Source organism: Trichechus manatus, unplaced genomic scaffold (assembly GCF_000243295.1).
Source record: "Trichechus manatus latirostris isolate Lorelei unplaced genomic scaffold, TriManLat1.0 scaffold00108, whole genome shotgun sequence".
Lineage (NCBI taxonomy): Eukaryota > Metazoa > Chordata > Mammalia > Sirenia > Trichechidae > Trichechus > Trichechus manatus.
Genome location: NW_004444044.1, coordinates 6,336,607 through 6,352,084, shown reverse-complemented (window position 1 = coordinate 6,352,084; position 15,478 = coordinate 6,336,607). Strand labels below are relative to the sequence as shown.

At 37.9% G+C, this 15,478-nt stretch overlaps 2 protein-coding genes across 2 annotated transcripts in view; both read right to left on the bottom strand.

The window, feature by feature from the left end:
- TMPRSS11A (transmembrane serine protease 11A) overlaps window positions 1–1,510 on the bottom strand; it is a 70,843-nt gene extending 69,333 nt beyond the window's left edge. The window contains exon 1 of the mRNA XM_023737818.1: window positions 1,480–1,510. Within this exon, the coding sequence (XP_023593586.1) occupies window positions 1,480–1,510 (31 nt within the window). The remainder of the gene's footprint in view (window positions 1–1,479) is intronic.
- Window positions 1,511–11,910: 10,400 nt separating this feature from the next.
- Window positions 11,911–15,478, bottom strand: part of LOC101353581 (transmembrane protease serine 11G-like) — a 36,534-nt gene continuing 32,966 nt past the window's right edge. Inside the window, 3 exon segments of the mRNA XM_023737817.1 lie at window positions 11,911–12,473; window positions 12,475–12,558; window positions 14,613–14,755. Of these exon segments, the coding sequence (XP_023593585.1) occupies window positions 12,396–12,473; window positions 12,475–12,558; window positions 14,613–14,755 (305 nt within the window). The 3' untranslated portion in view covers window positions 11,911–12,395.

Genomic DNA, 15,478 nt, shown 5'->3' with positions numbered 1-15,478 from the left:
TTTGATTCTATGAGTTTCTTTATTCCATCCTTAATTTCTTCTATAACCCAGTAGTTTTTGAGCAAGGTGTTGTTCAGTTTCCATGTGTTTGATTTTTTTCTTGCTTTTTCTGTTATTGATTTCCACTTTAATAGTTTTATGGTCAGAAAAGATGCTTTGTAATATTTTGTTGCTTTGGATTTTGTTAAGCCTTGCTTTATGGGCTAGTATGTGGTCTATTCTGGAGAATATTCCACGTGCATTGGAAAACAAAGTATACTTGGCTGCTGTTGGGTGGAGTGTTCAGTATATGTCCACGAGATCAAGTTGATTGTAGCATTTAGATCTTCCGTGTCTTCGCTGAGCTTCTTTCTGGGTGTTCTGTCCTTCACTAAAAGTGGTGTGTTGAAGCCTCCTACTACTATTGTGGAACTGTCTATCTCTCTTTTCAATGCTGTTAGAGTTTCGTTTTATGTATTTTGGAGCCCTGTCATGGGGTGCATAAATATTTATTGTAGTTATGTCCTCCTGATGTATTGACCCTTTAATCATTGTATAGTGTCCTTCCTTATCCTTTGTGGTGGATTTTACTCTAAAGTCTTTTTTGCCAGAGATTAATACTGCCACTCCTGCTCTTTTTTGATTGTTGTTTGTTTGATATATTTTTTCCCATCCTTTGAGTTTTAGTCTGTTTGTGTCTTTAAGTCTGAGGTGTGTCTCTTGTAGGCAGCATATAGAAGGATCGTGTTTTTTAATCCAATCTGCCACTCTCTGTCTCTTTACTGATGCATTTAGTCCGTTTACATTCAGCATAGTTATTGATAAGTATGAGTTTAGTGCTGTCATTTTGATGTCTTTTTTGTGTGTTGACAGTTTCTTTATTGCATTTAATTTTCTGTGCTGAGTAGTTTTTCTTTATGTATTTTCTTTTCATCTTTTTCATTGTTGTTGATTTTGTATTTGCTGAGTCTTTATGTTTTTCTTGTTTTTTATTTTGACATGTAGGATTGTTAGTTTCCTTCACGGTTACCTTGATATTTATCCCTATTTTTCTAAGTTTGTACGTCTTTTATTTCTTTATATCTCCTTGACTTCTGAGAAGGACATCATCTTTGGTAAAGTAGAATGTCAGCAAAAGAGGAGAACCCTCGAGAAGACAGATTGACACACTGGCTGTAATGGTGGGCTCAAGTATAGCAATGAGAGTGAGGACTGGGCAGTGTTTTGTTCTGTTGTACAGTGTCACTATGAGTCAGAAGCGAGTTGATGGCACCGAGCAACAACATACATTTATAGGATGGCCCAATCTTCCCACTTATGTAGTTCCTAGTAATGGATAATAAAGCCACATAATGTAAGTCCTTTAGCATCCTTTTTCTGAACCTCCAAAATCTTTTTTTTTTTTTTAATCTTCTTCATTTTTTGCTGGCCATTGGTTTTGGAAAATAAAATATTCTTATCTACGTTCTAATCCTGTCTCTTTGCTCTTGATACTATTACCTCTCACTTCTTCTGAGACTGTTGTATCCATTGTATCTGCTTATTTATGCATCTTATTTATCATAATTATTTTTATTATCAACAAACCTCAGTATATTATTTTATAGTGTACAAATTTATTTAATTATATATTATCTCATTTTATACTTTCAGCAGTCTGAATAAATTATTGATGATCCTATTTTAGAAAGATTTATAGAAATTAAATGAATAGTATAAATTGCCTCAGTTAGTGGTAGAGCTGGAAATTAGATCCAGATGTTCTGATATTATTACCAATGTTCTTTTATTTAATACCACACACTATTTTGTAATGCCTGCCTTATTGATTAATTTAACTGTGTGTATAAATTGTAGACCTTAAATACTTTATTGAAAAAAAAAGCAAAACCAAAATGAAACAAGAGCAAAAAAACTTTCCTTTGACCCTATCTCCTTCTCATTCTACAATTTTTCTCTCCATCTTACTCCCTCCCCCATTTTTAACCCTTTTTGATTAGCAACAAAGTATCTAGGCCTCAAATGAAAATAACACTATTAAATGCAATTCCAAGTGACCTTTGCCAAATGGAGAAATTCAATGAATCCAATGGAATAAAATGTAATAGACATAAAATATAAGACCTTTCAAATGAGAATCCTTCACCTGTTTTATGTTGTTAGGTGTGTTTGAGTTGGTTCAGACTCATAACACCCCTCCGTACAACAGAAGGAAACGCTGCCCAGTCCTGCACCATCCTCACAATTGTTATGCTTGAGCCCATTGTTGCAGCCACTGTGCCAATCCATCTAGTTGAGGATCTTTCTCTTTTTCTCTGACCCTTTATTTACCAAGTATGATGTCCTATTCCAGGACTGGTCCCTCCTGATAACATGTTGAAAGTACATGAGACAAAGTTTCACCGTCCTGGCTGTACTTCTTCCAAGACAGATATGTTCGTTCTATTGGCAGTCCATGGTATATTCAATATTCTTCGCCAACACCACAATTCAAAGTGATTTGGCAGCCCTCCTGGGAATTTCACAATTACACATTCTTGGCATCTCCCTTAAGTTTAAATTTTAGAATCCTTTTACAGATGTTAGAATCTAAGAATAAGAGAGTCCTATTCTGACTCTGTGCTTTCAGACAAAAAGAGGACGATTGTATTGCTTTCTAAGCATCACTCTTTATGAGGAAAATCAACCCATTGAAGTATGTTTAACAGTTAGGAGCCACCATGGTAATGACAAATAGTATAGCTTGAGGGAAACAATTACCGTCAGAAAATATTTGGAAGGCTAACAAATAAAAGAATTTAAAATTAGTGTGAACATACCATTAGTGATTTTCTAACAATTGGAGCTACCAACAGGTTGACAGCATTGCCAGGGGATGTGATGAGACCCTTGCAACTGGTAAGTCTCAGTTGGACCAACCCTTGAAAGGGATAACCTGAGAGAGAAATCACTGGGTGGCTAGTTGCAGTAGATGACTTGTATTATTCCTTTTAATTCTAAAACTCTATTTTAAAAAATCAATTCACGCCACATTGTTGAAATTTTTCTTTAAAACCATTCATTTCCTTCGAATATCAAATCCATAAGCCTTTCTTAATCTTGTATGATATTCTGTATTGCTAATCACACATTCCTTATGAATTCTCTCCTCCCTTGATTTCCATGATTTTTTTTTTGTTGTTGTTGTTCTCCTTTTTATTTCTGCTGACACCATTCCCACCTTCCGTTCACTCCAAGTTCCTGAGCATGCTTTTCCATTTGGTGATCTATTCTACTGCCACAGGTTCAAATATCATCTGTATACATATGACCCCTAAATCTCTATACACAGTTATTGTATTTCTTCTGAATTAAAGTCCTGCAGTTTCCTGTGACTTCCTGGAGTAGTTCTATGTGTTCTGACAATATCTATTTCTGACCTCTCAAATTTAATATGTCCAAACTTGACATTGTTCTCTAATTAATCCCTTTCTATCCATTCCTTGGTCTTCCACACCCATTCAGTTGTCATAGCCTTCATTTACTCTCTTCACAATCTTTTTTATTTACACAACAATCTATACTCGATCTCTCTATTTCTATTGAACTTGGGCATAAAATACAGCAAATATCCTCCTAGAACGTGCAATCACAACTTTTATTTAGGGCAAGGATGAGGCAGTGGAACCATTTGTTCTGAATGAATCTTTTACTAAAGCTAAATACCTAAAACAAATCACCTGGAATCAGTTCTGAGTTGACGTGGGCAGGGGAGACCAGTAAGTTCACTTACTCATCATCCCTGTATCTCCTTCTGAGAGATGGTCCCTGTGAAAACTGTTGTTCTAGAGATTTTAGTATAAGGCTGTTTTATGCTTTCATAAGAGGCTGTTTCAGGCAAGCAAAAGAACATGGCTTGGATAATGATCTGGGAATATCATAGGTGTAGCTATCATACTGTCCACGATTTTAATAAAGTTGAACAGAAAGAAGGGAATGTGTTAATGTATTTATTCCAATCAAAGTTGTCAGTGCAGTTAATTACAAGTATTAGGAATATAACAAACTAAGTTAAAAGATTAATGTACAAAAACTATCTATTGCCTGCAACTCTGAGAAATGAAATCTTTCTATGATGATTGTTCTGCGTAGAATTTGAGCATAATCCTTCACCTCTTACTCTAACACCTTGAAAAGTTTATTCGACCTGAGAAAATGCTCTCTCCTTCCTTCAACAATTAAATACAAGAATGAATCAATGAGTCTGAAGGCTGTGACAATTGGAAGCATTACTCAAGGATTTGTGTTTTGTCTTCTGCTCTAAGTCTCCACTTTCATAACCAACTTCTTTTCAAATGAAGAATTCCTGATTTTTAGTTTTAGTCATTTTCATCTCATGTGCTTTGGACATGTTATCCAGAGAGACCATTCCCTGGAGAAGAACATCATGTTTGGTAAAGTAGAGGTTCAGTGAAAAAGAGGAAGACCTTCAACAAAGTCGATTGACACCGTGGCTGCAACAATGGGGTCAAACATAGCAGTGATTATGAGGATGGTGCAGGACCGTGTAACGTTTCATTCTGTTGTACACAGGGTCGCTATGAGTTGGAACCGACTCAATGGCACCTAACAACAACAACGTGGCATGCAAAGATATAATTTGATTAATGTTGACTGTTAGCACTAGCAATCCATGGAAGTTCTACATCTCATTACCTACACTGGGTATTATTCCACTTGTCTGTTAGGTGTAAAGTGATGTCTTTCTCTTGTTTTAATTGTATTTCTCTGAGTACTAGTATTATGAGCATTTCTTTAAATGCTTGCTAGCTTTTTGAGTCCATTTTTTGTAAATTTCCTTTTAATATCCTTTGCGCATATTTTTTACTAAGATTGCTCTTTTTTCTTGTTGATTTGCAGGAGTGTGTGTGTATGTGTTCTACACAATCACTACATTGTCAGATTTAGGCATTTCAAATATCTTCACCTATTCTATGCATAGTGTTTGCCTAACAGAAAGTCAAAATTGTATGTTGTCAAATTCATAATTTCCTTTAATTTATACTTTTGATTCTTTGCTTTAAAAAATATACTCCTCATTCTAGGTACAAAGATTGTTTTTGTATTAACGTTAACATTTTCCCTTTCTCATTTTGTTCTATAATCCATTTCTTTGTGTAGTTTGGGCAGGGATTTGTAGTTGTAATGACTATGGAAATGAACCTCTCAGACCTCTTGCTATGGGGTGTATAATTGACAAATGGCCCCAGCTGATATCCTCTGAGCCCACCACTGCATTCACACAGACGTGCTTTTCACAGGCTTCTCTCAGCCTATGACTAAGCACAACAGAGATATTAAGGCAGGTCCATTCCTGGGAGATGTGGGACTCCTCTGATGGGAGACCTTGCCTTGAGGCTTCCTCATAGTCCTGACTGAATTTTCTTGGAACTGTGCTTCCATGTGAGACTTTTCCTATCCAACTCTTCTTTCTTCTGTCTGTACTACACAGGTGTCAGAACAGCACTGCACTGTACTGAAGGCTCCCTCTGACTCTCCAGCTTGCATCTCATTTTCCCTCACAGAAATTATCCTCAATAAATCTCTTGCACTGCAAATCCCATCTTGAGTTCTGAGTGGAATGGTTTTTGATCAGTCTGAGAAAATTTAGGACTGACTAACTCACTTCACTGCCTTTTGGGCAAAGGGAGTGCCAACCTGAGTGGTATGCGGGCACAGATAATACCTGGCATAAAATGGTAGCTGAGTTGCTAAGGATTTCACTATTGGTGACCTGGGAAAGCTTCCTGGTGGAGGCAACTCCATTACAGGTGTGATGGTTAGGCATTTGCAAGATAAGGTGAGGAAATACCTACAAAGACAGTGGAGTTAGCTGGTTACTGCTAAATTGTATTGTTGCCCTGCTGAGGGATGAGGAGAAACTTAGGTCCATTTACAATCAGTTAAAGGCTGTGTGGAGCCCTGTTGCCGCAGTGGTTAAGAGCATGGCTACTAACCAAAAAGTCAGCAGTTCAAGTCCACCAGTCTCTCCTTGGAAACCCTATAGGGCAGTTCTACTCTTTCCTGTAGGGTCACTATGAGTTGGAATCAGCTCGAGGGCAAAGGGTTTTTTTTTTTTTTTGCTAAAGGCTGAGTAGGAAATCCAATTACAAAAAGGCCCTTAATTCCCGCAGAGGAAAAGTAGACATAGTTAAGCACCAGGCTGAAGATCTAACAGGTTGATTCACAGTGTTCCAGAGATGTTTGAATGTTGGCAAGATGTTTGAATGCTGCCTTGAATGAGTTAAGGTAGGTCTGTTATGCTGGGCCATGGTTAGAACCTGGAACCTTGAAACATAAGATGGGGACAACGGCATGGATGTCTTTAATGATGCTGATTCTGGAGGCCTACCTGAGACCTCAGAGCTTGCAGAAGTGGCCCTCTTGTCATTGTAAGAGTCAGCTATTCTGCTATGTTGAAAGATGCTTCAGTTTCCCCATCAGTCAACAAATGCCCCCTATGGAAATATTCCCACCTCCTCAACCAACTTCCAGGTCAGAAACCCAAATGGGAATGTGCTTGGCCCGATAAGGAAGGAAAGTGACTATGCACAAAAGGAGTTGTAAGAATTAGCTAAAATGCATTGGCAGAGGAATACTCCTGTTCCTGGGACTGGATTTTGAGATTTCTTGATCAAGGGAGCTGGAATGGAAGACTGGATAAGCAAGAATTCATTGACTTGGGAGCACTTTCTCAAAATATGGAATTTAACACCTTGGTAAGGACCCAAGGAAATCAGGCAAACTTGCTGCTAAGGTGGCTCTTATCAGACTGGAGGAAATACATGATAGCCAAGGCTGAGTGAAAAGCCTCAGTTGCCCTGGCAGAAAGTGGAGGAAGAAATACAGAGGCTGAGGAAAATGGGCATGCTGGGACAGATATATTACATGTAACCAGAAGACCCATCAGAGGAATACATTCCATGTGAGGGCCCAGAAGACATATCATTTATCAGAGCCATTAGAAATGAACTGGTGAAAGGGCTTGAGTATCACTGAAAAGTTCAGTGGTGGCTCTTCTCTGTAGGCCACGTCAGAGACGAGGAGAAGCAGTCACAGAGGTACACTCATCCATGAGGATGATGGAGCCCTGAAATAATAGAGGCCAAGGGGCCACAGTAACTATTATTGATCATTCCCATTTGCTGACCCTCCACCAACCAACTCCTGTAAAGGGAGTTTCACTGATAAACTCTTAGAGTAAAGCAGCGCTGGAAGAAATCAGTCTTCTTCAACGTTAATGCCCTGGAGGGTGAGAAGGGTGAAGGTGGGAAAGAGAATGTCTGAAAGTAGCTGACTAGTTGCTACCTGTTATGAATTGAATTGTGTCCCCCCAAAATATGTGTTAACTTGGCTAGGCTATGATTCCCCGTATTGTGTGATTGTCCACCATTTTGTCATCTGATGTGAGTTTCCTAAGTGTTGTAAATCCTACCTCTATGATGTTAATGAAGTGGGATTAGTGGCAGTTATGTTAATGAGGCAGGACTCAATCTACAAAATTAGGTTGTGTTTTAACTCAATCTCTTTTGCGATATAAAAGGGAGAAGAGAGCAGAGAGACAGGGAGACCTCATACCATCAAGAAAGCAGTGCTGGGAGCAGAGTGTGTCCTTTGGGCCGGGGTCCTTGTGCTGAGAAGCTACTAGGCCAGGGGAAGATTGATGACGAGGATCTTCCCCCAGAGCTGACAGAGAGAGAAAGCCTTCCCCTGGAGCTGGCACCTTGAATTTGGACTTCTAGCCTACTAGACTGTGAAAGAATAAATTTCTGTTTGTTAAAGCCATTAATTTGTGGCATTTCTCTTACAGCAGCACTAGATAACTAAGATACCACCTTTTTAAAAAACTCTTCCCCTCAGTGAGATTTTGCCCTGATACTTCCTAAATTGGTGGTCTGGACTGTTGTGACTGGTTTCTGGTAAGAAATATAGGCAAAGATTGTCTCAAGCCAATACAGCACAAGGCAGGGTGTTGGGGGTGGGGGACACTTAAAAAGTTTTTCTCCCACCTATTCCCTCATTCCACTCTAGGCTTCATCCACTTACCTTTCCTACACATTCCAGTTCAAGATGGAGCCCTGGTGGTGTAGTAGTTAATTGCTATGGCTACTAACCAAAAGGTCAGCAGTTCAGATCTACCAGGGAATCCTTGGAAACCCTATGGGGCAGTTCTACTCTCACCTATAAGATTTTTCTTCATACTACACTATGTTGGAAAAGAGCCTGTATAACTTTATAACGTGAAATGAAATTACAATAAAGTATATTTTAAAAATAACATGGACCAGGAGATGGCAGTACAGTAACACATTTGGGTCTAAGTTTCTTTCCTGTAGTGTTTTAATGATCATAGGTATGGTCCACATTTCCAGGATTAAACTACAATAAAATGACATTAACAGATTGTACAATCCAATCCTTGTTTTATTTGGGTTGGCTGTTTGCTTAAAATATTATTTGATATTTTTAATTTTTGTGCCTAAATCACTCTGATGCTCCTGCATTAATTGTTACTGCTTTGTTTGGTTGCCATTATTGTATCTTTCTCACTAATAAGAAATAACCTCCTGATGAAAAAAAACAAAACAAAACTTTTTTGATTCTCTAATATACTATCAATTGTGGGAAATTCTGGAATCGTTTTGTAAGGAAGGTCGAGAAACTAGTTTCTGACCACTTGAATCTCACCTCTCTGGTGGATCTCTGGTGGGCCTGCTATAGCTCATACAGAAATGCCCAATTCCACTAGTGGACCTAGTGCCAGTAGAGGAATGAGAGTCTTAAAGTGGCTATGCTATGCCTGGCCAACCACACTCCCCAAAAGGTCTACTATTTTCAGTGGCAGTTATTAAAAACACTTTACCTCTTTATCTGAACTTGAGAACAGGGACTTGATTTTATTCACATTTGTATACCCAAGGTCTGGAGTCGTGCATGACACATAGTAGAGGTTCAAGAAATGTTTGTTAGATGAATGAATAAGTGATTATGTAAGTGACTGCATAGAATGCACTGGGTCAATGATGTCCAGTAGAACTTTCTGTGATGATGGAACCGTTCTATATCTGTGCTGCTCAATATGGTAGCTACTAGCCACATTGATTATTTTGTGCTTGAAATGTGACTAGAATGACTGAAGAAATGAATTTTTCATCTGATTTAATTTTAATTAATTTAAATTTAAATAGCCCCATCTGGCTAATGACTACCAATTGGACAGTACAGCTTTTAGTGCTTAGTGATGCTATCCGATTGTCTATACTCCACTTTGTAGTGTTAGTCGGTGATGGACTGAGCCACTCTGCGTCAGCCACATAACACCTTCTCAAGTAATATCTATTATGCATTCTGAGAATACTAAATAGAGTATGCCTGTGCGATTATTCAGGATTTAGGTACTTGAAAGTAACTCACTTCTCTGTGTGTGTGTGTATGTGTGTGTGTGTGTGTGTGTGTGTGTATGAATTATTTGCCTGTAGCATCTTAATCTTCAGACAAACTCCTTCTTCCAGCTAGATTCAGTTCTCAAAGATCTTAATTGGGTTAAGATTGTATAAATATGTGTGTGGTCATGATAGATGGTCTTTCAGCATTTTCAATGAGTCAACATTATAAAAATGAGAAGAAAGATATTTCTAAACACATGTAAGAAAATGATGAGTTGCATAATTTTTAACAGTGATTTTTTTTTTTTTCCCTCCAACTATTGATCCCATTGCAGTGGTTCTCAACTAGTGGTGATTTTGCCCCCAGGGAATATTTGACAATATCTGGAGATGATTTTGTTTTTTACAACTGTCATTTGATGTGTAGAGGAAAGGAAATGTTGCTAAACATCCTACAGTATACAGGGTAGCCCCCCTCCAACAAATAATTCTTGTACCAAAATGTCGGTAGTGCCAAGGTTGAGAAATTCTGTATTATAGTTATGATTCAGAAAGAATGAGTTTGAGTTTATTACCATAAATATATTTTAATGTATACAGTATAATATTATATGGGGCAAGAGAGACTCTTACTGGATATAAAACACAAAAGAATATCTTAACACAAACAGTTATTTCATTAAATTAAATATAAAAGGGGGAAGGAAGCAAATAAATGTTAATATGCACAGAATCAGACAGAAAAAGCTTGATCTTTGTTGAACACTAGTCCACAGTCAATGTAAGTCCCACAAAATATGCATTTAAATACGAATGAAGATGACCATTTTGTCATAATAATTAAGCCATTCCAAATATGAGGACATTAGTGGTTTAGTGGTAGAATTCTTCAGTGCGGGAGACCTGGGTTCAGTTCCTGGACAGTGCATCTCATACACAGCCACCACTCATCTGTCTCTGGAGGCTTGCGTGTTGCTAATAAGCTGAACAGGTTTCAGCAGGGCTTTCAGACTAAGATGTGCTAGGAAGAAAGACCTGGTGGTCTACTTCCGAAAATCAGCCGGTGAAAACTCTATGGATCATAATGGTCTGATGAGCAATTCATCATAGGAATGCGACAGGACTGGGCAGCATTTCATTCTGTTGTGCATGGGGCTGCCATAAGTTGGGGGCCAACTAGACAGCAGCTAACAACAACAACAAAACCATTACAAAGATGCTTTCTTGATTATTTAAATATTCTCTATAAATACCATTGTGCAAAATACCTGATATTTTTAACAGTAAATCTAAATATTTACAATAAAAATCTTTACCAATTACATTAAAGTCTTTACCAAAATTTTGTGTCAAATTGTTCAGTAATTGAGACTGGAGGAACCCCAGAAGACATGGCCCCCAGACTCTCTGTTAGCCCAGAACTGAAACCATTCCCGAAGCCAACTCTTCAAAGATTAGACTATGGGACATAAAATGATACTCATGAAGAGAGTGCTTCTTAGCTCAAGTAGATACATGAGACTAAATGGGCAGTTCCTGTCTGGAGGTGAGATGAGAAGGCAAAACAGGGACAGGAGGTGGTTGAATGGACATGGGAAATCTGGGATGGAAAGGAGGAGCGTGCTGTCACATTATCGGGAGAGCAGCTAGGGTCACATAGCAATGTGTGTATAAATTTTTATATGAGAAACCGACTTAAACTGTAAACTTTTACTTAAAGCACAATAAAAAAAATTGTTCAGTGATGTCTAATTTTATATTGGCTCCTCATTTAAGGTTGTTTTTGAATATCTAATTTTTATTGGCCTCCCATTCTTTGGGTCTCTTAATTGCTTTAGAGTTTGTTGAAAATAAAACTGTTAAGAAAATAAAATGCATTAAGAGAAATCTCTCTGTTTAAATGGAGTCCCTGGGTGGTGCAAACAGTTAATACCCTCAGCTGCTAACAGAGAAGCTGGAGTTTGGAGTCCACCCAGAGGCTCCTTGAAAGAAAGGCCTGGCAATCTACTTGAGAAAAATCAGCGGTTGAAAACCTTTTGGAGAACAGTTCTATGGTGTTGGAATAGACTCGATAGCAACTGGTATTGCTTTCAAAAGTCACTCATAATGAAACAGAAATGAAAAGTCAATTTACATTAGGATTGGATCTTCTCCCATTTTTTAGAGAGGGGGCTGAAACTAGTTCCTTCTCACTGAGTCCTTGCCTCTTCTTCTCATTTCCGCTTAATAAAAGGCCAAGAAACTTTGCCTTTAAGTTCTAAGTATTGAAAGGCACTTTTACATTATGTAGAGCAGAATCCTATGCTAGGCAATATCTCCAGTTTCCTGGTGTTTGATCCAAAGATTTATGTATTGCTCCAGAGTAAACGTCATTGTAGTTGTTTAAAGACTAAATTCTGAACTATTGGTGTCAATATAACTGTCAACTTTTTCCGAATTCCAAGGAGAGGGCACATCTAAGGGCAAAGGAGAGAGGACTCACAGTAGTGCCACCTCTTGTGACCCGGTTTCATATCTAGTGTCCCTCTCCCACCACCATCATTTATGTTAGCGTTGACCAAAACTAATTCCCTTGATTTGCCTACTACAGTGTATCCACACATTCTTAATGAGGATTATTTGATGAGGAGTACAAAAACTATGAATTCATCAGGGTAAGGCAGCATGCTCTGTCAGTGAAAACGTAGAGACTGCTTAACCAGTTGGTACTTATCTGATTAAACTGCTGGATTATTCTAAAATGGGTAGTGTACAGTAGGAACACAAAGATGAGCAAGGAAGTAACCAGAGATACTTATCAGCAATGGCAGATCTTTGTGGAGTTGACAGTATCTTCTTGCCCATGACAAGCAAAACACATCAGATGATGTGAAAGAAAGCCTGCCTTCCTCATGTTTAAGGGGAGAGTTGATAACAGTACACATGCAACACATACTAAACACAATTTGCTAGATACCCACTCATAACCCACAAGCACTCATGACTGTTGCATCAGATGTTCGTTTTAGATTTAATCCAGTCCCAGTAACAAGTCACTTTGGTATAAAGTCTAGGTTTGTTTTTTTTTCCCACAGTCTATTCCCCAGCTTACCATTCCAATAAGATACCAGATGTTTGTATCACGTGCAATAACCAGAGGTCCTCCAGAATCACCCTGGAGAAGAAGAAAAAAAAAAATATGGTCAATGCGATCAATCAAGGGGTGTCAGAAATGAAAGTTAATCAGCTGAAAGTCTAATAAATTAATATTTTGTATTGATATCTGCATAAATAATACTATTTTACTTACCATTAGCATTACTTACTACTTACTGTCTGTTAATGACCTCATCTGGAAGGTAATGTGAATAAAGCCAAGGTTTCAGTTTTATTCTTGTAAAAGTTTTATTTCTGCTCTGTATAAACAATGTTCACAAACTGAACCTAAGCCCAGGCAGCCAGTTCTTACCTAAATGATAACCTCAAGACTCAACTAAAATGTCACCTCCTCCATGAAGCTTCTAAATCTGTTAGACAGAAAAAAACCCCTCGCTTTGAATTTGAATTACACCTTGTTACTCCACTCACACTAGCTGAGAGCAAGGTATCCTGGTTGCAGTACCCTGTGCAGCAATAGACTTGAGAGGAGAAAGACATGCAAAGGGCACCTAACAACAACTATTCACTAAAAGGAAATATTATGTGGCAGCCTAACACAGACTTCTTCATAAAAGAAATTGTCTCGTTTGAATCAGGAATCGAGGTCTAAAGCCTTGTGCCTTTAGTTCACTCCCCTTCCCTTCTCTTCCCATACTTCTTAGTAAGTAACCTCCAATGTTCAGTGGACAGAGAAAACCCTAGCCTACACCCAAAACATTCATCCTCAGCTCCTTTCCCTTAGGCCCACATCCTAATTTAGGTCCTCACCATTTTACTATCCTAGTGGTAAAAAGGAGCAAGGGAAAGTGAACTTCCCCCCACCCCCCCCAAAAAAAAAAATCCAGTGGAAAGAGAACATCTGCTCCTATATATATTTATTATGTTTCTCCTCTAAGGTCATGTGATCAAGTTGTGTTTTGGATCACAGGTGTTGCTTCTGCTTCTCTCTACCCCAGACGGCTCGAGGGAGAGAAGTGAGACTTCAGAGAATGTAGCCAACTCCTGATCTGTTTGGTTTTTGTTTTGTTTTGTTTTAGTTACTTTGTGCTATTAGATTGTAAATTCCTTGTGGAAATAGATTATTTTTTTTTTATATGAACTTTATGTTTCCTCCAGTAACTGCCACATTCCCTGGCATAATTTTGAAAAAAAAGTAATAGAATGTTTATTACTATCTCATAACAAACAGCCAATGGCAGATCAATAGTGGCACCTTTGTATTGCCATCCAGTCAATTCAGAATCATAGAGACCCTATAGGACAGAGTAGAACTGTCCCCTAGGATTTCCAAGTAGCAGGTAGTGGATTCAAACTGCTGACCTTTTGGTGAGCAGACGAGCTCTTAACCACTGTGCTACCAGGGCTCCAAAATTCTCAAAAGCCGTTTCTAATACTTCAAAAAATTGCTAACTTGTTGAGCCCAGTCTCAAATGCTGTATGTAAAATATTTACTATTTTAGTTATCTATTTTTAGTCCTTTGAATATCTAGACTTTAAAACGACATTCTCTTTAAATGCTTAATGCTTAAAATTAAAGCTATATATGGGTGGGGAAAAGTTATTTAATTAGTTTCTAGATTTTATTGGTAAGTCACAAAACACTTAATAATGAATAAGTGTAGATAAATAAGGTTTTTTGTTTGTTTGTTTCCAAATAGTGTAATTCTATCTGGATGTGCCCTATTTTAAGGTTAAAGGTTTAGGCACCAGTGAGACAACTCTCGATTGGCCATGGTGACATCTGTAGTCCTCATCCCACAGCACCTTGCAATTAGTGAGGATTAGATATTGACTATAGCTTGAAGCCATAATTGTATGGCTACCTGAACTGGTTTCTACTATCTGCTTCCAGGTCATCTCTCTAATCATAGTCCTAATTTGCATCTGGTGGCCATTTTTTACATATGGTGGTAAACAATAATAGGGTGTTAAACCAGGATTATTTTTTATGGTTCATACACTCTTTTCTACAATTTAATTTCATGAAATTATGTGAAATGACATTGGTCTATGGTCAGCAAGTTCATGTCTTCTTAACAGTCATTTTTGTGGATTTGAGTCTATTCTTACCTCACAGGCATCTCATTTTCCTTCCAAGAATCCAGCACATATCATTCCTGATGACACAGCACCACCATATACATGAACCTTGTTGCATACATCATTGCTTATAATCTCTACTTGAACTTCTCTCAGAGTATTTGGAAAGGGATCTAAAGAAGGAAAAAATAGATAATAGTTAATTGTTGAGTCTTGCATATAATGGACCAGTGACAAAACATGCATCTTGAAGCTGTAGGACTCTAGGCTGGATCACAATGCTCAGATTCAAGTTACATTTCTTGGATGCCTTCTATATGCTAGGTACCGTGTTTGGTAGTTTTACTCTATCTTATTTAGTCCTTGCAACAACCACCAAAGATGAATATGAATATTCTTTTTCAGACGAGGATATGGACGCTCATCTAGTTACGAGTGGAAATACATGGAAAAATCTGACAGATTTACCACCTAACCTGGAAATCTGCCTCATCACTTTACAAAGAAGACAGCTATTTTAGGAATTGAGAATCCTTTAGGAAAAGCAGTATAGACAGAGCAAGGCTGTGCTGTCTGGAAGTAATTTAATACTGGATTGCTGAAATTCCATGGCTTCATAAGATAGACCATGTTTGGTTTGATAGTAGCTCATTTTTCTATTCAAAACATATACCAGGGCAAACAAAAAATACCAGGATAAGAAATAAATCATGTTTAATTATTTAAACACATTTATTGATTTATTATTATATGAAAAGCATTTTAGTTGCATATCATATCATATTGTTTTAGCCATTATACTCTTCTCCTTCCCCCTTTAACGGCTTCCATTTGAAAGTCTATTATCCTTCGTATTAAGATGGATATTCTGCTGAAAGACATTTGAGAGAAGATAA